We start from the raw sequence: 18,121 nt of genomic DNA on the forward strand, positions 1-18,121 counted from the left end.
ATTAAGTAAGCTGGAAGAATAATGATAAATATAACTGATGACAATAGAGGATCAAGTGCAACTTACTTCTTGGGTTTCCTGGGAGTGATGTCACAGGGAGGGCCCGGTGGCCCCATGGTCATAGGGAAGATATCCACCCACATCTGCAGCTTGCCCTGTTCAATGCCCGGCAGCAGAGGGCTGTAGAGCGGGCGTGTCTCGATGTGTTCCCTCACCAGGGGGAACTGGCGGAGTGCGTAGAGGGCCAGGCGCTGGTCCTGGGGTCCCTCGTGCTCACTGTGCATCTTGTTCGTTTCTGTGAAAAAGAAAACAAAAAGTCCCGTGATCGTGAATGAAGATTTAGAAAGAGGTAAAGATACAGGTATAGGAAAAAATTATATTGTGTGCGTGCTTAAGTTTTCTCAGAGATGATTATTCACATCTTTAACATCATCATTCTTTAGATGTTGCCAGCAGCTTGGCTTATAGTTGCATGCCACAGTTCAATCAACAGTAGATGTCTATCGAACGCCCCCATACAAAAAATAAAAACATATAAAATTAAACAAAATTATAATAAATCACATAAGAAAATAAATTGATAAACAAATCTACTAATAAATGAAACAATAAAAAGTCATTAGCAGTCCCAGTTTGCATAAAACTTTGCCAAACAATGGTTACTTCCAATGAATCCTTGATTTTGATTGGCTGATTAGCATTGTTACCATGGTACTTATCATCGGATGACAAAGTTACGATAATAGTATATTTCATGTAACTGAGCCCAGAAATACATCCCACTGCTGCCACCAGTAACTCAGAGTAACATGAAAGAACTCATATATGGAAGTACCATAAGGAACATCTTTGGGACACATTCTATTCCTCCTAACTTCAACTAAAATTAAACCCAAATTGCCGATTACTTAGGCAAATATAACTGTAATTGAAAGTTTTCTAGCAACACCCCTTGAAATTCATCTTTCACAGAAGGGAGCTATACATTATGCCTTACCAAAGTCAGCCAAATTGTACATCTTGCCCTCCATGGTAAGTTTGGTGGATCCATAGAAGAATGGTCCAGGGAGCTTCTGTAGCTTACAGTAATCCTCAAGCAGTTCTCTCGGTGTCTTCTGGTCACGCCACTTGTTGGGGCCAGAGCTGATAAGAAAAATAAAGTACCAGAGCTTTATTGCCATGCAAACTTGTACAATGGTACCTGTCTCTTCATCTGTATCTATATCTACCTGAATTTGTCTCTATAAGTCTGTTTCTGTCTAAATCTGTGTCTGTTTCTGTAGACACATGTGCATGTGCATGTAAATGTACATGTATCTGTCTGAATCTACATCTGACTCTGATGGAATCTGTGTCTAAATCTGTCCATTTCATATCAATTAAACTTGATCATCTTTAATGCCTACATCCTCTCCTCACATGGCCCAACCGTTCATAATTTCTTTTGTAATTTTTTTTTCTTCTTTCTATCAGGTGATACAGCAAGGATGTCATCAAATCATTTGAAATACTTATTTGATATGTAAACAAAAAGTATATATGAAACATCAAAGTTGGAAATTCATCATCCTAGCATATTAGACATTCATAACAATTAATTGTGAATGAGAATAAACAAAACAGGGAAAAACTAACGTGTTATAACTCTCTGGTAGTCCAACTGTTGCACGGTATTTGGTGAGGAATCGGTTTTCCAGATCAATCTCTGTTTCACCAATTATGTCATCTTTGCTCAGCAAGTCCTTATCCATGACGGTAACCTTGAGATCTTTGTGAACTGGTAAGAACGTCTTGACCTCAAACATCCTGAAAAATGGGGAGAAATAACTTATTGATATTTGCATTTTATTGGACTTAATGTCCCCAATGGGTTACTTGGGAAACATGTTTGGACCATGTGATTACAGCTTTACTTGATATTTCCTAATATCACAATTACCAATATACATTCTTTAACCTTTCAATTTCATTTCATTAATAACCAGTTGCATACTGGATAAGGTGAACCCTTTACAAAGCATACAGGAATTACAGAATTCAGTAGACAATAGGTTAACAATGTTCCATTATACCTCATGCCAGATGAAACAACTCATCTGACATCATTATCCACTCATCTTATCATTTCATCTTCCTTGGATTATGATTATTAGGACTTCCAATCTTGAAGATAATGTGTATCTTTTAAAAGAACCAAGGCAGTATGGAGTGTTCACATCGCGACACAGAGCAGATTCAAGGACATAGAAAAAATATTGTCAAATGCACTTCATGACAAAGATCAACCAAGAAGTCTTTGAGGAAAATTGGTGAATCAAAACAGCAGATTTATCCTGGACTCTGGACAAACAACATCTCTGCAATTTTCTGTCAGCTCAGAAACTTAAGATGAAACTGCTGTTTGGTTCAACAATTTGCTGAAAAGACCTCACTGTATTCAATCTGCGTCGCGTTGTGATAACTCCCAAATATTACGAGGACTGATACTCACTTTCCAAAGACCGGGTTGAGGGTGTTTGGTAGGTAGTCATCTTCATCATCAATCTTCTTCTTTCCAAGCTTGATCTTCAGGTAAGGATCAGCCTAAAAAACAGAAAACAAAAACAAACAAGCGTTAATTTAAAGATAATCTACATTTAAGAACAATAAAGGTAAATTTTACATCAGGATGACAATATGAATCAACAACAAGTATGTGTTTTGGTAAAGAAGACAGTCAGAGAAGCATCATAGAGACAGGGAATCATTATTTATAGATGTGACTGACTGCTAGAGTCTTTGTCCTCTTTAACTTCTCAGTCAGTCCGCAGCCCGTCCGAAAGTGCTCTATTTTATTCAGCGGTATGCATAGCCGTCCGTGGTTATGCATACGTAATGAGCTGTGAAGACGAACTTTCCGATCGGTGTTTTTTGCTCTTAGAATCGTTTATTCCTCACATAATTGGTCTTATTTTATAGATAAAACTTTGAAATTTCTGATCAGCTAAATAAAATGCACATTTAATGTATTTTGAAGACCGATATTTAGCTTAGAAAAAATGATTTTTTTCAAGAAATATATGTGAATAAACAGAGCGCATTTTTGCATCGAAATCACACTTGCGTCAAATTGATATTATAATCAATATAAAGCGTAGACATTCTTCTTTACGACTGAAAAATAATTATGAAATTTCATGATGTAGCAAAGTCAGGAACCACAAAAAACCACGGCAATGTCCATCGCGAAATGATTGGAATTGTAGTAGAATTGCCGACGCGTTCTGATTGGTCAACAGCGGCGCACAGACTTACAACATTATATATAGCTTTAAAAACCCGGAAAAAATACGGAAAAGATCGATGGCGCATTGTGTGAGCGCTATGTTTTGACGTGTGCAAGGACCTTGGTTCGAACCCGCCGGACTGTGTTTTTTTTTTTTTTTTTGGGGGGGGGGTTGATAGGGATATGTTTATGCTTTTTCTTTAAATCATATTCCTTCATCGTTCCTACCCAGCTTTATTCTCTTTTTACTTTCATATGAAGTTCTATTTAGGCCTGTATTTATTAAATCATGGAGATATTAATAGCTCTATGATTAATTCTTACTTCTTCTTAATCACTGCTTTTGATTTTCAAGTTCTTGATTACACTTATTTGGGCAGTAGTCCAGTAGATATGTGAAAAAGATGCTCGAATCTGGCAGAAAGTGTGAAATTTGGCATACAGGGGTATTTTTGGGCGCTGATTTCAAAAATTGCCGGCCCCAAGCGATTTGACCATCGGGTCGGCCGCCATTTTGAAATCCAAGATGGCCGCCATGATAAATCATTAAATGTAAATTTCTTGAGTTTTACATGACATGTGACACTGAAATTTGGCATATAGGGGTATTTTGAGGCACTGATTTCAAATATTGCCGGCCCCCAGCAATTTGACCATTTGGTCGGCGGCAAAATGGCCGCCATCTTGAAATCCAAGATGGCCGCCATGATATATTATTGCAATCATTTTCTCGAGTTTTATATGAACTGCGGTATTGAAATTTGGCATATAGGCTTAATTTGGGGTGCTGATTTCAAATATTGCCGGCCCCAAGCGATTTGACCATCGGGTCGGCCGCCATTTTGAAATCCAAGATGGCCGCCCTGAGAAATTATTAATGTCACTTTCTTGAGTTTTACATGACGTGTGACACTGAAATTCGGTATGTTGAGGTATTTATAGGCACTGATTTCAAATATTGCCGCCCCCCAGCAATTAGACCATTTGGTCGGTGGCTAAATGGCCGCCATTTTGAAATCCAAGATGGCCGCCATGAAAAATCACTAAATGTCATTTTCTTGAGTTTTACATGATATGTGACACTGAAATTTGGCATATAGGCTTAATTCGGGGTGCTGATTTTAAATATTGCCGGCCCCAAGTGATTTGACCATCGGGTCGGCCGCCATTTTGAAATCCAAGATGGCCGCCATGAGAAATTCATTAATGTCATTTTCTTGAGTTTTACATGACGTGTGACACTGAAATTTGGCATACAGGGGTATTTTTAGGCACTGATTTCAAATATTGCCGGCCCCCAGCAATTTGACCATTTGGTCGGCGTCTAAATGGCCGCCATTTTGAAATCCAAGATGGCCACCATGAAAATCATTAAATGTCATTTTCTTGAGTTTTACATGATATGTGACACTGAAATTTGGCATATAGGGGTATTTTGAGGTACTGATTTCAAATATTGCCGGCCCCCCAGCAATTTGACCTCCAGGTCAGCGGCAAAACGGCCGCCATCTTAAAATCCAAGATGGCCACCATGAAATATCGTTGCAATAATTTTCTCGAGTTTTGTATGAGCTATGGTATTGAAATTTAGCATATACAGTGTAGGTGTAGTTTAGGGCACTTATTTCAAATAGTCTTACCACCAGGTCTGCCGCCATCTTGAAATCTAAGATGGCCGCCATGAAAATCACTAAAAATCATTTTCTTGAATTTTACATGTGCTCTGAACTTTGGCAAATAGAGTACCTATTTTTGGGTGCTGATTTCAAATATTGCCAGCCACAAGTGCTCTGACCATCAGTTCAGCGGCAAGATGGCTGCCATGAAAAACCATATCAAAATAATTTTCTTGGATTTTACATTATATATGACACCAAACTTTGGCATACAGAAGTACGTGGCACTGATTTTTGCCGGCCACCAGCAATGTAACCACCCAGTTTCGGCAAAATGACCGCCATGAATTAAAAGCAATGATAATTGTCTTGAGTTTTACATGAACTCTGGCCCTGAAAGTTGTCATATAGGCATATATTTAGGCACTGATTATTGTCAGACCCCTGTTTGGTTGCCATTTTGAAATACAAGATGGCCGCCATGAAAGATTATTTGCTCAAGTCTTACGTATTGCCTTTAACACTTTGAATTTGGAGAAAAACTTTGCATCCTTGATCAATGAAAAAAAACATATTAAAAATATGCTATTTTGAATTCAAATATGGTTACCAAGTTTGAATGATGTACAACATTATAATGGTGAGTAAAACCCGTTGTATTGGCACTGAAAACAAATCCAACACAACCACATCTTTGTCCGTTGCAACTTTGGCACCCTTAATTGCTGATATAGATGTTACGTAAGTATGAAGCACCATGAATACAAAAACCAGCTAGCTTCTTCTGCAGTTCCACATTTGAAGTGGCTTTGGTTGAATAATAACCATCCGGAACAATCATTTTCTGTTGAGAGGCTGTAAATTATTTCTTTGAGTTTTATATGATCTGCAGTATTGCACTTTGACATATATCGACGGAGTGCGGGGTGCTTATTTCAAATATTGCTGGCCCTCAGCGATCTGATCCCCTGAGTCAGAAGCAAAATGTCAGCCATCTTGAAATCCAAGATGGCTGCCATTAAAAAAGATCATTAAAAAAAAATCACTTTATCTAGTATCACGTAATGTATTATTTCAACATTTGGCATCTAGGGATATTGAAATTGCCCCCAGTAATCTGTCCAATAGATATGCTGCAAAATGGCCACCATCTTGAAATCTAGAGAGGATCGACTGTCATGAAAATTCATTGAAATCATTTTCTTGGTTTTAAATAATTTGAGGCACTGCATTTTAGACATACAGGCAGGTTTTTGGCCTGCTTGTTTCAGAATATTGCTCCACTAATTGTGATATTTTATTACAAATCGACATGAAGATAAAACTGCTCCAGACTTGAAGTACTGATGGTTATATAGTGGTATGATGATGATGATGATGAATTAATATTAATGATGAATGATAATAATACATATTTTATTGTTCAAAATAGAATTCAGTAACAGAAATGCTCCGAAAATTTATTTTGCCCATACCCTGTAGATCGTGAGCCCGGCAGCAACTTAGCAGCGCCACGTCGGACGTTGCTCTATCCCTTAAAAAGGGAAGTTCACCTCGGAGAAAAGTTTGTTGTAAAAACACAAGAAAATATGATACAAAAAAGATATTGGTAAATCCATCTAAGATATCAGAATTTTAAGTTTTTGATTTGTGACGTCATATACTGTACGAGCAGCTGCCCCATTATGTTGTGTGATACAAAATGCATAAATGGTTCATCATGGGTAATTTTTTTCTTTCTGGAGCGGGTGTGAAATCATTTGTTTGTTGATATACTGAGGGTTCAATAAAAAACATTTTCATTTTTTTTAGGAGGCTACATTTCATTGAGTTTTGTACTATAAGAAACATGGGGGAACTGCTTGCATCTGACGTCACAAATACACTAAATGAAATTCCAATAGCTTTTTAAATATTTGATGGAATTTCCTCAAACCTTCAATATTGTTTTCATTATTTATTATGTTATTGTTTCAATAAACTTTTTGTCAGGGTGAACTTCCCCTTTAATTCGTTGACCGCCAAACAGGGTAGAAGCAACTCCCCTCTTTTAACATCTTTTGGTCTTATGCTGTCGGAGCTTGATCTCCCGATTGTGAGGCGAACATGCTCCCATTGTCAGATTGTCGAACACACAATGGTTATCAATTGAATCGTTTCAAAGTAATTCCTGGAGATCTGTAAGATTCACTGTCAACCGCCTAGCATATAAATGATTGATAGCAATAATAAATGGATTACCATCAGTTATACCATACATGAATTTTGATTCGTGCTATCATATTGTACTTATTTTCCCCCACAATGATCAATATTTAGAACTAAGCTAGGTAATCATGTCCTTTGTGTCATGATGGGTCATATTGGAATTTAAAATGGCAGATAAAGTGTGTTATGTGTTATATGTTCATTATCTATCCATATTTGAAATTAACATACAATACAAGTTTTTGCTTCATAATACCAATTTACAGTGTCGCAGGTTATGTAGAATTCAGGAAAAAAATTTGAAAGATATTTCGTAGTAGCCATCTTAGATGTCAAAGTTGCGGTAATTTTCAGCTGACCCGGTGGATCAATCACTGGGGCAGCAATATTCTAAAACCAGCAGGCCAAAACCTGCCTGTATGTTTAAAATGCAGTGCCTCAACTTATTTAAAACTCAAGAAAATTATTTTAATGAATTTTCATGACAGTCGATCCTCTCTAGATTTCAAGATGGTGGCCATTTTGCAGTATATATATTGGACAGATTACTGGGGGGGAAATTTCAATACCCCAAGATTTCAAAATAATACCTACGTTATAATTATGATACTTTATTTTTTTTAATGATTTTTTTTTATGGCAGCCATCTTGGATTTCAAGATGGCTGCCATTTTGCAGCTGAGGTATCACGGGCCTAAACTATTTCCCATAGACTCGTGTGTTAAAGAGACGCTCTAAAAAAATAAGGATGAAATTCGAGAATTGAATGTTTACTACCTGTCCAGTGGATAGGATATATGTCTGACATTCCATATCTGACCAGAAAAGGGTACCTCGACCAGCTCATTTTAAAAATAAATCGGCATTTATGAAGACTACACCTGACAGGATCAAATTCATCACTTGAGACAGTAAAATGGCAATACTTCTCCCGCCAGTATAAAAATAGTTCCAAAGTGGCGATATTTCTTCCCAATTTGAAAAAAGGAAGTTCAGTAAAGTTACCCTCCCTAGAATCAGTGTTTGATTATCAATCATATTCATTCATTTTTGTCAATCAGCAATATCAAAATTAAAAATTGAGAATTAAATGGGTTAATTGGCTCGAATGAATATCTTTGGCCCGTATAACCCTGACTCAGGAGATCAGATCGCTGAGGGCCAGCAATATTTGAAATAAGCTCCCCACACTACTTCTATATGTCAAAGTGCAATACCGCAGATAATATAAAACTCAACGAAATAATTGCAATATTTCTAAGGCAGCCAGCTTCGAATTCAAGATGTGGGCCATTTTTCCGCCGACCAATTGTCAGATTGCTTGGAGCCAGCAATGTTTTAAATGAACTCACCTAGATACCGATATACTACAAATTTCAGGGGTACATATGTAAAATTCAAGAAAATGAGTTCAATGATTTTTCATGGCGGCCATCTTGGATTTCAAATGGCGGCTGACCCGATGTTCAAATCGCTTGAGGCCGGCAATATATGAAATCAGCACCCCGAATTAAGCCTATATGCCAAATTTCAGTGTCACATATCATGTAAAACTCAAGAAAATGACATTTAATGATTTTTCATGGCGGCCATCTTGGATTTCAAAATGGCGGCCATTTAGCCACTGACCAAGTGGTCAAATTGCTGGGGGCCGGCAATATTTGAAATCAGTGCCTAAATATACCCCAACATACCAAATTTCAGTGTCACACGTCATGTAAAACTCATGAAAATGACATTAATGAATTTCTCATGGCGGCCATCTTGGATTTCAAAATGGCGGCCGACCCGATGGTCAAATCACTTGGGGCCGGCAATATTTGAAATCAGCACCCCAAATTAAGCCTATATGCCAAATTTCAATACCGCAGTTCATATAAAACTCGAGAAAATGATTGCAATAATATATCATGGCGGCCATCTTGGATTTCAAGATGGCGGCCATTTTGCCGCCGACCAAATGGTCAAATTGCTGATGGGCGGCAATATTTGAAATCAGTGCCTCAAAATACCCCTATATGCCAAATTTCAGTGTCACATGTCATGTAAAACTCAAGAAATTGACATTTAATGATATTTCATGGCGGCCATCTTGGATTTCAAAATGGCGGCCGACCCGATGGTCAAATCGCTTGGGGCCGGCAATTTTTGAAATCAGCGCCCAAAAATACCCCTGTATGCCAAATTTCACACTTTCTGCCAGATCCGAGCATCTTGGCCATTTTTTGTCACATAACCGCTCCACTACAGGGGTGGGAAGGGAAGTGAGTTAAAGGTCAAGTGCACATCAACAAAAAAGTATTTGAATAAATACAGAAATTTCCCTGTTTTAACACAAAACAGTTATATACACAAAACAATGGTATGCAAATAGAGTTGATTATGTCACTCACATCAAATTACTTTTTAAATTTTTGTTGCATTTTTATTATATAAATTTTAGCAAATTTGATGTAAAAAATCTTTCTCGAATCACAATAGGTTACATTTATGGAAACTACGAATGTTGATGGAGGAATTAAAATCCCTCTCAAAATTTGTTAATGAAAATTAAAATAAAATATACATGTCATGTACATGTATCAAACAAAAAAATACACAAGAAATTAGAGTGCGTGTGACATAATCGGTTCTGTAATTTGCACATTTACCAAGATGAGCATATAATTGTTTTATAAAATTAGGCAAATTTCTCAATGTCAAAATAGTAATTTTTTGAATTTTGAATCATAGTTTTTATGAAATTCTCTGCAATACTTTATTTTTCTTTAAATTCAAATTAATTTTTTGGTGGGGTGGACTTCTCCTTTACTCTTTGCTTGGAATAGGGAATGCACATTAATATTTATCCACGAACAAAATTGTCTAAACATACGTATGCAAATCAGTAATTGGACACATGCTCACTTTCCTTTCATCCAGGCCACTCCCTCACATCCACCAGGTTTACAGTCTTATAACAAAAATTATGAATTAATTATAATACCATCACACCATAGCTCCATGATCACACAACATTCATACAGTGCTTCACAACAAATATTTCACTTCTGTTCATATATGCAATAATTACTGTGGAAAACAAAAACAAGGCGTAACCACATTCAAATACCGTTTAAAAGGACAAATATATTATACCTTTCGAAAAAAAAAAATTGTGAACATACATGGCACTTAACCTTCAGCACATTAGATAACATATAACAGAGTTGCTTAAGCTGTGTGCGCTATGAACGCCTAGCTTAGCCGGGTAATATAGGAGCGCCTTGAGCACCTAACAAGGTGGATATGTGCGCAATATAAATATCCTATATTATTATTATTATTATTATTAAGAACAAAATATAATTATGGGGCATTGCAAGAAACTTATGTTCAATTGCAAATCAACTATATGTTTGTGTTTAATCAAAGGACTTACCCTTAATTTTGCAATGTGTGATTGAGTAGAAAGTTTCTTGCAATGCATTAAAAATGTTCTTTGGTTTTGAATTGTGAATTTTTATTTTTGTCAAGCTGTATTCCTGTCCAAGTCAGTATTCTTAGTCCTCCCCAAAACTGTGCTCTAATTTTTTTGTTTCCAATATCGATAAAGATCAATTTTCTGTTGTATCATTATCAGTCTAAAATTTGCAAACGAAAAAAGGGCTTTGTCCAAATCATGGTCTGATCATTATAGTACATGATGGAATCTCCCAGAATGAAGTAGCAAGCAGAGACCAGAGTCAGCAAGTATGCAGATCTGTGTGTAGAAGAGACAAAAAAGAGAGAAATAAGTATGAATTATGTTACATGTAAGTCAATTAAGAGACTAACTAAGTACTGTCTGTGACCCGGGGGGGGGGGGGGGGGGGGGGGGGCACTCGACCAAAAAAGTGGTAGGGGTGTGCCGCGGGCGAGACAAAAAACGGGGGCCTTGGAGCGGGCTAATTGTAAAAAGGAGGGTCCTCGGAACTACAAATGTTTGTGAAAACGGGGGTCCTTGGAACGGATCGCCAGCGTGTGATGAGTGCGTATGCATCCCTATGGAACGGGCATGCGTGCATGATGCAGCTAGCGCGGCCTCCGCCGGGTGCGCTCGCGCAGAGGCGATGGTTGGACAGCGCTTTGCTGCCGCTTTTCACCAAAATGCAGCTCCTTGTTGCAGATCAATGCGACCGGAACGGCGTAACGAAAAATATGCGAAGCTTTGGAGCGGATTTCTTTCTTCTTCTTTCTCGATAAGAAGAAAATACTATGCTTTGGAGCGGCTTTCTTTGTTCTTTTCTCAATAAGACAAAAATGCTATGCCTTGGAACGGAAATTTGAGTGTAAAAATGGGGGTCCCCTCCGCGGCACATACCCACTATGCATTATATACTGAGTGCCCCCCCCCCCCCCCCCGGGGTCTGTGACAGCCACAATTTTTTTCTTTGAACAAAATGGTTTATAAATACTACTGAGTACGGTAGTACCAGACTTTTTACTTTGACTTTAAACTGTTTATAGTCTCTAGAGTAGACTGTCTGAGCTAATCATCATTTAATTCTTAACCGCAGCCTGGGGCAAAAATCATCATGGGGCTCAACTTCGACTAATTAAGAACAAAGGTTAACAATTTTCAACATAAATCAAGAAATATCTCAATCTATAAAAACTTGATGGAATTCGGAAACCTGATAATCATTTGAATAAAACTTTAGAAGGGATCTACTTATTAAGCTTCGTTTATATTAAGTCTTAATAAAAAAAAAAACAAGTCCGCCGTCCACAGTCACAAATATAATGCGAGCCATCTGCCATCATTACAGAAGTTTCAACGTATGGGACCAAAGGCGAAATTCTACCAACCCGCGACGAACGTAATTTTTGCATTATTTCGCGCCATCGTGGAGTGAACGAGAAGGTTACTTCCGGGTAAAACATAAATTTCTTGATTTTTAGGGTATCATTTTCTCTAAAATAAAAATATAAGGTGAGTTTGCGTCAAGTTGGTTCTGACATATTTTGAACAGTGACTTTTCTTCTTTCTAAAAAACCCAGATCGAAACAATTTGGTTATGTAGCAAAGTCAGGAACCAAAAATGAAATTCCGACTACAAAATCGCAGTTAAAATATTACTAAAATAAGCATCAATTAAAGAGGTAAAAATGGTAGGTTGAAAATGTCGAAATATGGAAAATTATATACCAAAATGTAGATGAAGGTTTTGAGAATAACTTACCACAATTCGTTTTGACGTACATTGTAAACTGAAGTTAGCGACCAGTACAGAGCTATAACTTCAGCCCCTCCAATTCAGTGGGAAAATCAAGCCAAATTGATCGCACGTTTTCCTTCGGAGACCGCTAGAGGGCCGCTGAATAAATCTCAGTGAATATGCTCATTATCGTGCGAGCTGCGGTCTGACTGTTCTCTGAATGCCTTGTCCCAAGTGGTAATACCCACAAATTGTTTAAATCAAACAAAGTAATTCATACACTTGTGAGAGATCCCACTGGAAGATAATTAGTAGTCTTCATTGGCAATCCCATCATGTCAAATCAAGTTCACTGCATAAAGTTAGGGCGCTGTTTCACCAAACTTGTAATCACTGTTAAGCTAAGAAATTGTAATGTATTGATTGGCTGTGTATAAAAAGGTACAGGAATGGAGTTCAATCTCAATTTGTGTTTGATTTGAACTGCAATAATTTGTAAAACAAAGTCTAACGATCAATTGCAAAGTTGCAATTAATTAAATGAGTTTATAATTGATTCAGGAACCTACAGCAGACATTCAACTGATTGCAAGGAGCGTCCAAGGGCCCAATGCAGAAAGAGTTGCACAATCCCAACTAAAAGAAAAATGTATTAGAGATTTAGGCTTAATTTCGTGAGATGTGTTTAAATGCAACTTTTTCTGAAACAGGCTCCAGGTCTCTGTAGCACAAATCTTAGTACAGTTTGATCATTGGGCTGACTTTTAAACTTGATTGCATTGATCATTTTGCAAAATCAATCATACAAATCAACCTTACAATCAATTACTAAACTTTTTGTGACCGGACCCAAATGCAACTCACCAATCCAGAGGGATCTTGAGGCTGGAGATCAAGGGCCTTGACAATGTAGATACGGATGACACACTCCACCGGTGCTGATGGGGGTAGGTGGCTGAACTGCTTAGGTGGCAGTTCGGCCTTCAGGTCACCAGGCAACGGGTAGATCCTAAACAGACCCTATAAATGGAGACAGATCATAAATTTTATGTAAATATAGAAATAATGATTGGAGGGCATTCACAATTAATTGTCGATTACTAGGGTGTAAATTGTTTCACCATTCTGCCAATCATCATCATCATTATCATTATCATTTACAGATACACTATGCAGTATTATTAAAATATCTTTTCTACATTTTTAGGGTTGTGCATGAAAAATAATTTGGCCAAACAACAAAGTTCGGGGTTAAGTGGAATGTGTACACTTTTTTCAAAACAGTTTCATTATGTGAAAAAAAAACTTCAAAGGATCCCTGTACAACATGAAAACATCAAGAATAATTAATGTTTGACCATGAAGGATAGCTGAGAGCACTAATACTGATAGAAACATGATGAAACATGAATATACTGTTAAAAAGAAAGCACCACCTGGTCAAACTTAAATGAAGCCATAAAGAGGTACATCATATGACTCATGGGACAAGTCTATACATGTCAAAATATATGAAGGATAGAACTAATACATTACTCAATTACCAATCTGGCTGGAACCAGTTTATAAATCAACGCATTGTAGATAATGCGCGGCGCGGCCAGTGCATTCACAAACGTAACCCAAGCGCAAGATTTCTAAGCGTTGAGTGTATGTGCGCGCCATGCATGATGCCCGACTGCAAGGTAACAATTACATCACAATTGCTTATTGCTAAGGTCGTGAATAACCTGAAATCAGAAGTAGTGATGAGCAAACAAGCATATAAATTGTTCCAAATAGTAGCTTGAATTACACATTGTACATTCATAGGTAATAATAATAATATTGACTGGCTCTTCTTTTGGGAAACATCAAATATGTCGCCCTTAATAGAACCATATTGCCCTCGTCTAAAGACTCGGGCCAATATGATTCTGTTGCGGGTGACATATTTGATGTTCCCCTCAAGGCCAGTCAATATTATATAATTAGTATTTAGATGTAGGGTTTTAGAGGTGCAAATATTTTTTGACGTCTTGCGAGGTTGTTTCAAAAAGACAAAATATCAAAACTTATTTTTAACGTGCATGCCTATGAAAACCATCCAATATTGAAAATGTTGGAAGAAATTAATACTTTGCGCCGCCCACAAGATTATCATTGGTTAATAAATGATTGTCCGCATGAAGCTATTGTTACGTCACAATGAAATTGCATTGCGTAATAGTTGCCAGGTGTGGTAAACGAGCGTTAATTTATTGAATTCAAATGCGCTTGCACTATACGCTAGCGCATCTTTGCTTTATTATAGAGATAGTACCCAGGCGCCATGCTCATGATTTACAGGATTGCCATAAATGATGGTTACTAAAACTATATATTTTTTTTTGCTTTTTGCTTTATGACTTTGTTTAGTTTTGTGGGGGTATCTAAATAATAATAACAATATTGGATGACCAAATTTTGTGGGATGCGTAGAAATATTTTTACTCGCTGAAGAACAATATTGGATTCATCTTCGACTCATCCAATATTGTTCTTCAGCTCGTACAAAATTTCTTCGCATCCCACTCAAGGCCATTCAATATTCCCTACATGTAAATAACCTACTGCCTATTAGAACTGGATGGTCCTTTTAAAAAACCTATGAGAATGACATACATGTAATTTAGTATTCATTGGGTTCAAATAATCATAAAAAGTGTTTCTTGAGTATTGCTGGATTATCGCAATAACATTTTTGCCAAGTTGTTGATTCATCAATTCCTCTATTATATCTAGAACTGTTCATGATTTTAAAAGAAAATCTTTCTCAGAAAGGTGGCCAAATCACAGTCTTCTACATAGTGACACATCATCAAACTTATATCAATAAAATAGAATTCCTTACTTAAAATACATAGAGCTTTTGAGAAAATGGCACTAATCTTGTAGAATAATCTTCCCCAAGATATCAGATCAATTAGAGATTTTGACAGATTCAAATCTGTGTTTAAAAGCTCTATATTTCCACACACATACTGCAGATACTACAAACGTATGGTATTATGCACCTCTAAGATTTTAATATTATAATTATTGTCTTATAAATTTTGCTGCTTTAAAATGGGAAAGTAGACTATTTTTCTTTCATGTTACGCACATCATACTTTCACTATTCCTCATCATATATTACTAAGGAGTTAATACACAATCTAATCTAACAAGATTAAAATGTGTGTAAATGCAAAGCTTTTTGTTGCCAGGCAAGATACTCTGGAAATATCCAAAATAATAATTTGGTCTCCAAAAGCACAATTCACAAAGGTAACTCATCTGATAGAGCAATTGTTTTTTTTTATACTGTAAAAATTTGAAGTTTTAAAGTTGAATAAAAGAAAAGATACAAGAACTTCTTTGACACTATTTTTCGAACTGCTTGGAAATTAACCTACAGTTACATTTCTCCTACGGCGGGTCAAAAACAGCCGTTTTATTATTTTTTATTCAAACCACCTACATGTAGCTGGTACAAAAAATGTTAAAACAGCTGTTTTCGACTCGCCACACGGCTGCCGTAGATAAAATGTGACTGAGGTATTACTCTTAGATTATACAGTGTGCACATCTCATGCTTGAGTTAACCTCGAACTTCAAACCTTGATTTCTCCTTATTTTTTAAGCTCTCACTGAATTTCCTCTGGATTCAATAAAGCACTTATGAGGGATATTGTTTATCAATTTTGACAAGATATATATCACTTTAAAGCTTAGGAAGTGCTTATTCTAGCTCAATAAAATTCTATTTATTTTGGATGACATATTGTTGGTTTTGGGGAGGCTGGTCACATACAGGTAAACAAATGAAAAGGTATTCCATATTTCAGAAACATGTCTATGAAAGAGTGAGGTGACCACAAGCTCTTTAATGCACCTCATAAAACTTTAGGGCAATAATTGATTCAAGAAATGGACAAATATCAAGAGATTTTTTACCTTGAATTCTCCCACTCCGCTGGATTCCTCATCCTCATCTTCTTGCTTTCCACGGTTCAGATCGTAGCAGTTGCAGAAGTCCTGGAAGAAATCGTTCGTCCCAAGAACTTCCAAAGGCTTGTTGTAGATCTGCAATAACATTTTAAATGTTTCAATCCATCAATTCTTACAAGATATGCGTCAGAGATACCCCTTACGAAAGGAAAATAAAATGAGCCTTTTGTAAAGAAGAAGTTCCCCCCCTCCAAAAAAAAGTTGCTTTCATACAGAAACATCCATGCTGACAATTATCAAAACATTAAGGTGAACAAAATAAAGATTGGAAATCAAAGCAACTTAGAATGACTCTCATAATTTTATTTCTGTCTTCGTTCATTAAAACATGACAGTGTACATAATTTGAAAATCATTTATTGTGTAGACAAAATTATTCCCTTGTTTTAAAAAGCATTTAAAAATGTCAAAATTTGAGCTATACTTTCATTACTGATTTTCAATTATTTTGATGCTTGATTCATAATTAAAGAATGCTCAACTGATTCTAGCCTTTGATTGTTGTCAGATTGAAAAAAAAATTACAAAAAATAATTCTACACTTTCTTAAAAATGAATGTTGATTCAGCACAACTAGTTTTCATATGAAAAGCCATAAAGATGTTTCTTCAAATAAAATCAGTCTCCAAATGATTCCGGGAAAAAAAATATATATTTCAGAAAATTTATCAATTTATATACATACCAATAAATCTTTATGTATTCCAAAATGCAAAAGTTTATTTTCCTTAGATTCAAATCCAGTGTGCTTTCAGAAATAATTGAACAATTTCCTGTAAAATCTTAAGCAATACTAAGTGAAATGAAAATCCTTTGATATTTTGAGAGAGGATTGCTCTTTGATGAAGTATCTTCAAAACTGAGATAAAAATAATCTGATATTCCCATTGATGAATGTTGCAGCCAAATCAAAACACAATAAAACATGGCCGCCTTTGGCTATGTCGAATGCCAGAATAAACAGTCATTGGTCAAAAATAGATTTCTCTGTGGTTTTTAAAGGTAAATTTGATTTTGGATGTGCTTAGGGCCCACAGGTAAATAGTGTTCACAAGATTCTGTGTAAAATCATGTTTGAAATACTTGATAATGGCACTCTTACTAATTCATAAAAGTTAAATGTAAATTTTAAGACTAATCAAAATACAAAATATATTCTTTTATCTAATTTAAAGAAAATGAATGCATAATTTCGCTACTTCTGTGTATCATCTAAACTGACCCAAAAAATGGAAAATAATGTTGGTCACCAAATTAAAATGAAAAACCCTTTATATTAAATCATTTTAAAATAATGTGAGAATTCTTCTATAAAATCAAGAATGAGATTAAAACTTCTACTCCGTGTTTTGAAACATATTTCTTTACGGTTTCATAAAAAGTTAGACCTAGAATAGCACATATAAAATAAATTCACTTCAGTTAAAAAAATAAAAATAAATTAATTATATGATAAAATATTAAAAATAAAAGATATAAACCAAACTTCACCTCTATCTTGTCATAGCCTCTTTCCAGATAGTCCCCACACTTCTCGGTTTCCCCAGTAGAGGCGTAATACTTGGACCACCAATCAATCTCGTCTTCAAAAATATCCTGCCACGGACAAATACCCATCGTGAAGAAAAATTGGGGTGGATCGGAAAAGAACAGAAATAAAACACAAAATTACAAATCGAATCAGTGAATTGATGAGAATGTTAACTCGAGTATAATTTTTTAATGCTGAATTCCTTCAGGTTGTGGAAATGAGGCTTCTAGGAGTAGAAAATGATGTGAAAAAGTTGAAAAATATGCTATCGGCTGCTGGAGAAGACGTTTGTGAATTTGCGAGGGAAATT

At 36.2% G+C, this 18,121-nt stretch overlaps 1 protein-coding gene across 1 annotated transcript in view; it reads right to left on the minus strand.

Moving 5' to 3' along the window:
• LOC129273610 (myoferlin-like) overlaps window positions 1-17,912 on the minus strand; it is a 63,282-nt gene extending 45,370 nt beyond the window's left edge. The window contains exons 1-7 of the mRNA XM_064107883.1: window positions 17,772-17,912; window positions 16,227-16,355; window positions 13,134-13,289; window positions 2,492-2,583; window positions 1,636-1,806; window positions 998-1,143; window positions 67-295 (exon numbers count right to left, since the gene is read on the minus strand). Of these exons, the coding sequence (XP_063963953.1) occupies window positions 67-295; window positions 998-1,143; window positions 1,636-1,806; window positions 2,492-2,583; window positions 13,134-13,289; window positions 16,227-16,355; window positions 17,772-17,897 (1,049 nt within the window). The 5' untranslated portion in view covers window positions 17,898-17,912. The remainder of the gene's footprint in view (window positions 1-66; window positions 296-997; window positions 1,144-1,635; window positions 1,807-2,491; window positions 2,584-13,133; window positions 13,290-16,226; window positions 16,356-17,771) is intronic.
• Window positions 17,913-18,121: the final 209 nt, after the last annotated feature.

The sequence above is a fragment of the Lytechinus pictus genome, chromosome 12, assembly GCF_037042905.1.
Source record: "Lytechinus pictus isolate F3 Inbred chromosome 12, Lp3.0, whole genome shotgun sequence".
In the NCBI taxonomy this organism is placed as follows: domain Eukaryota; kingdom Metazoa; phylum Echinodermata; class Echinoidea; order Temnopleuroida; family Toxopneustidae; genus Lytechinus; species Lytechinus pictus.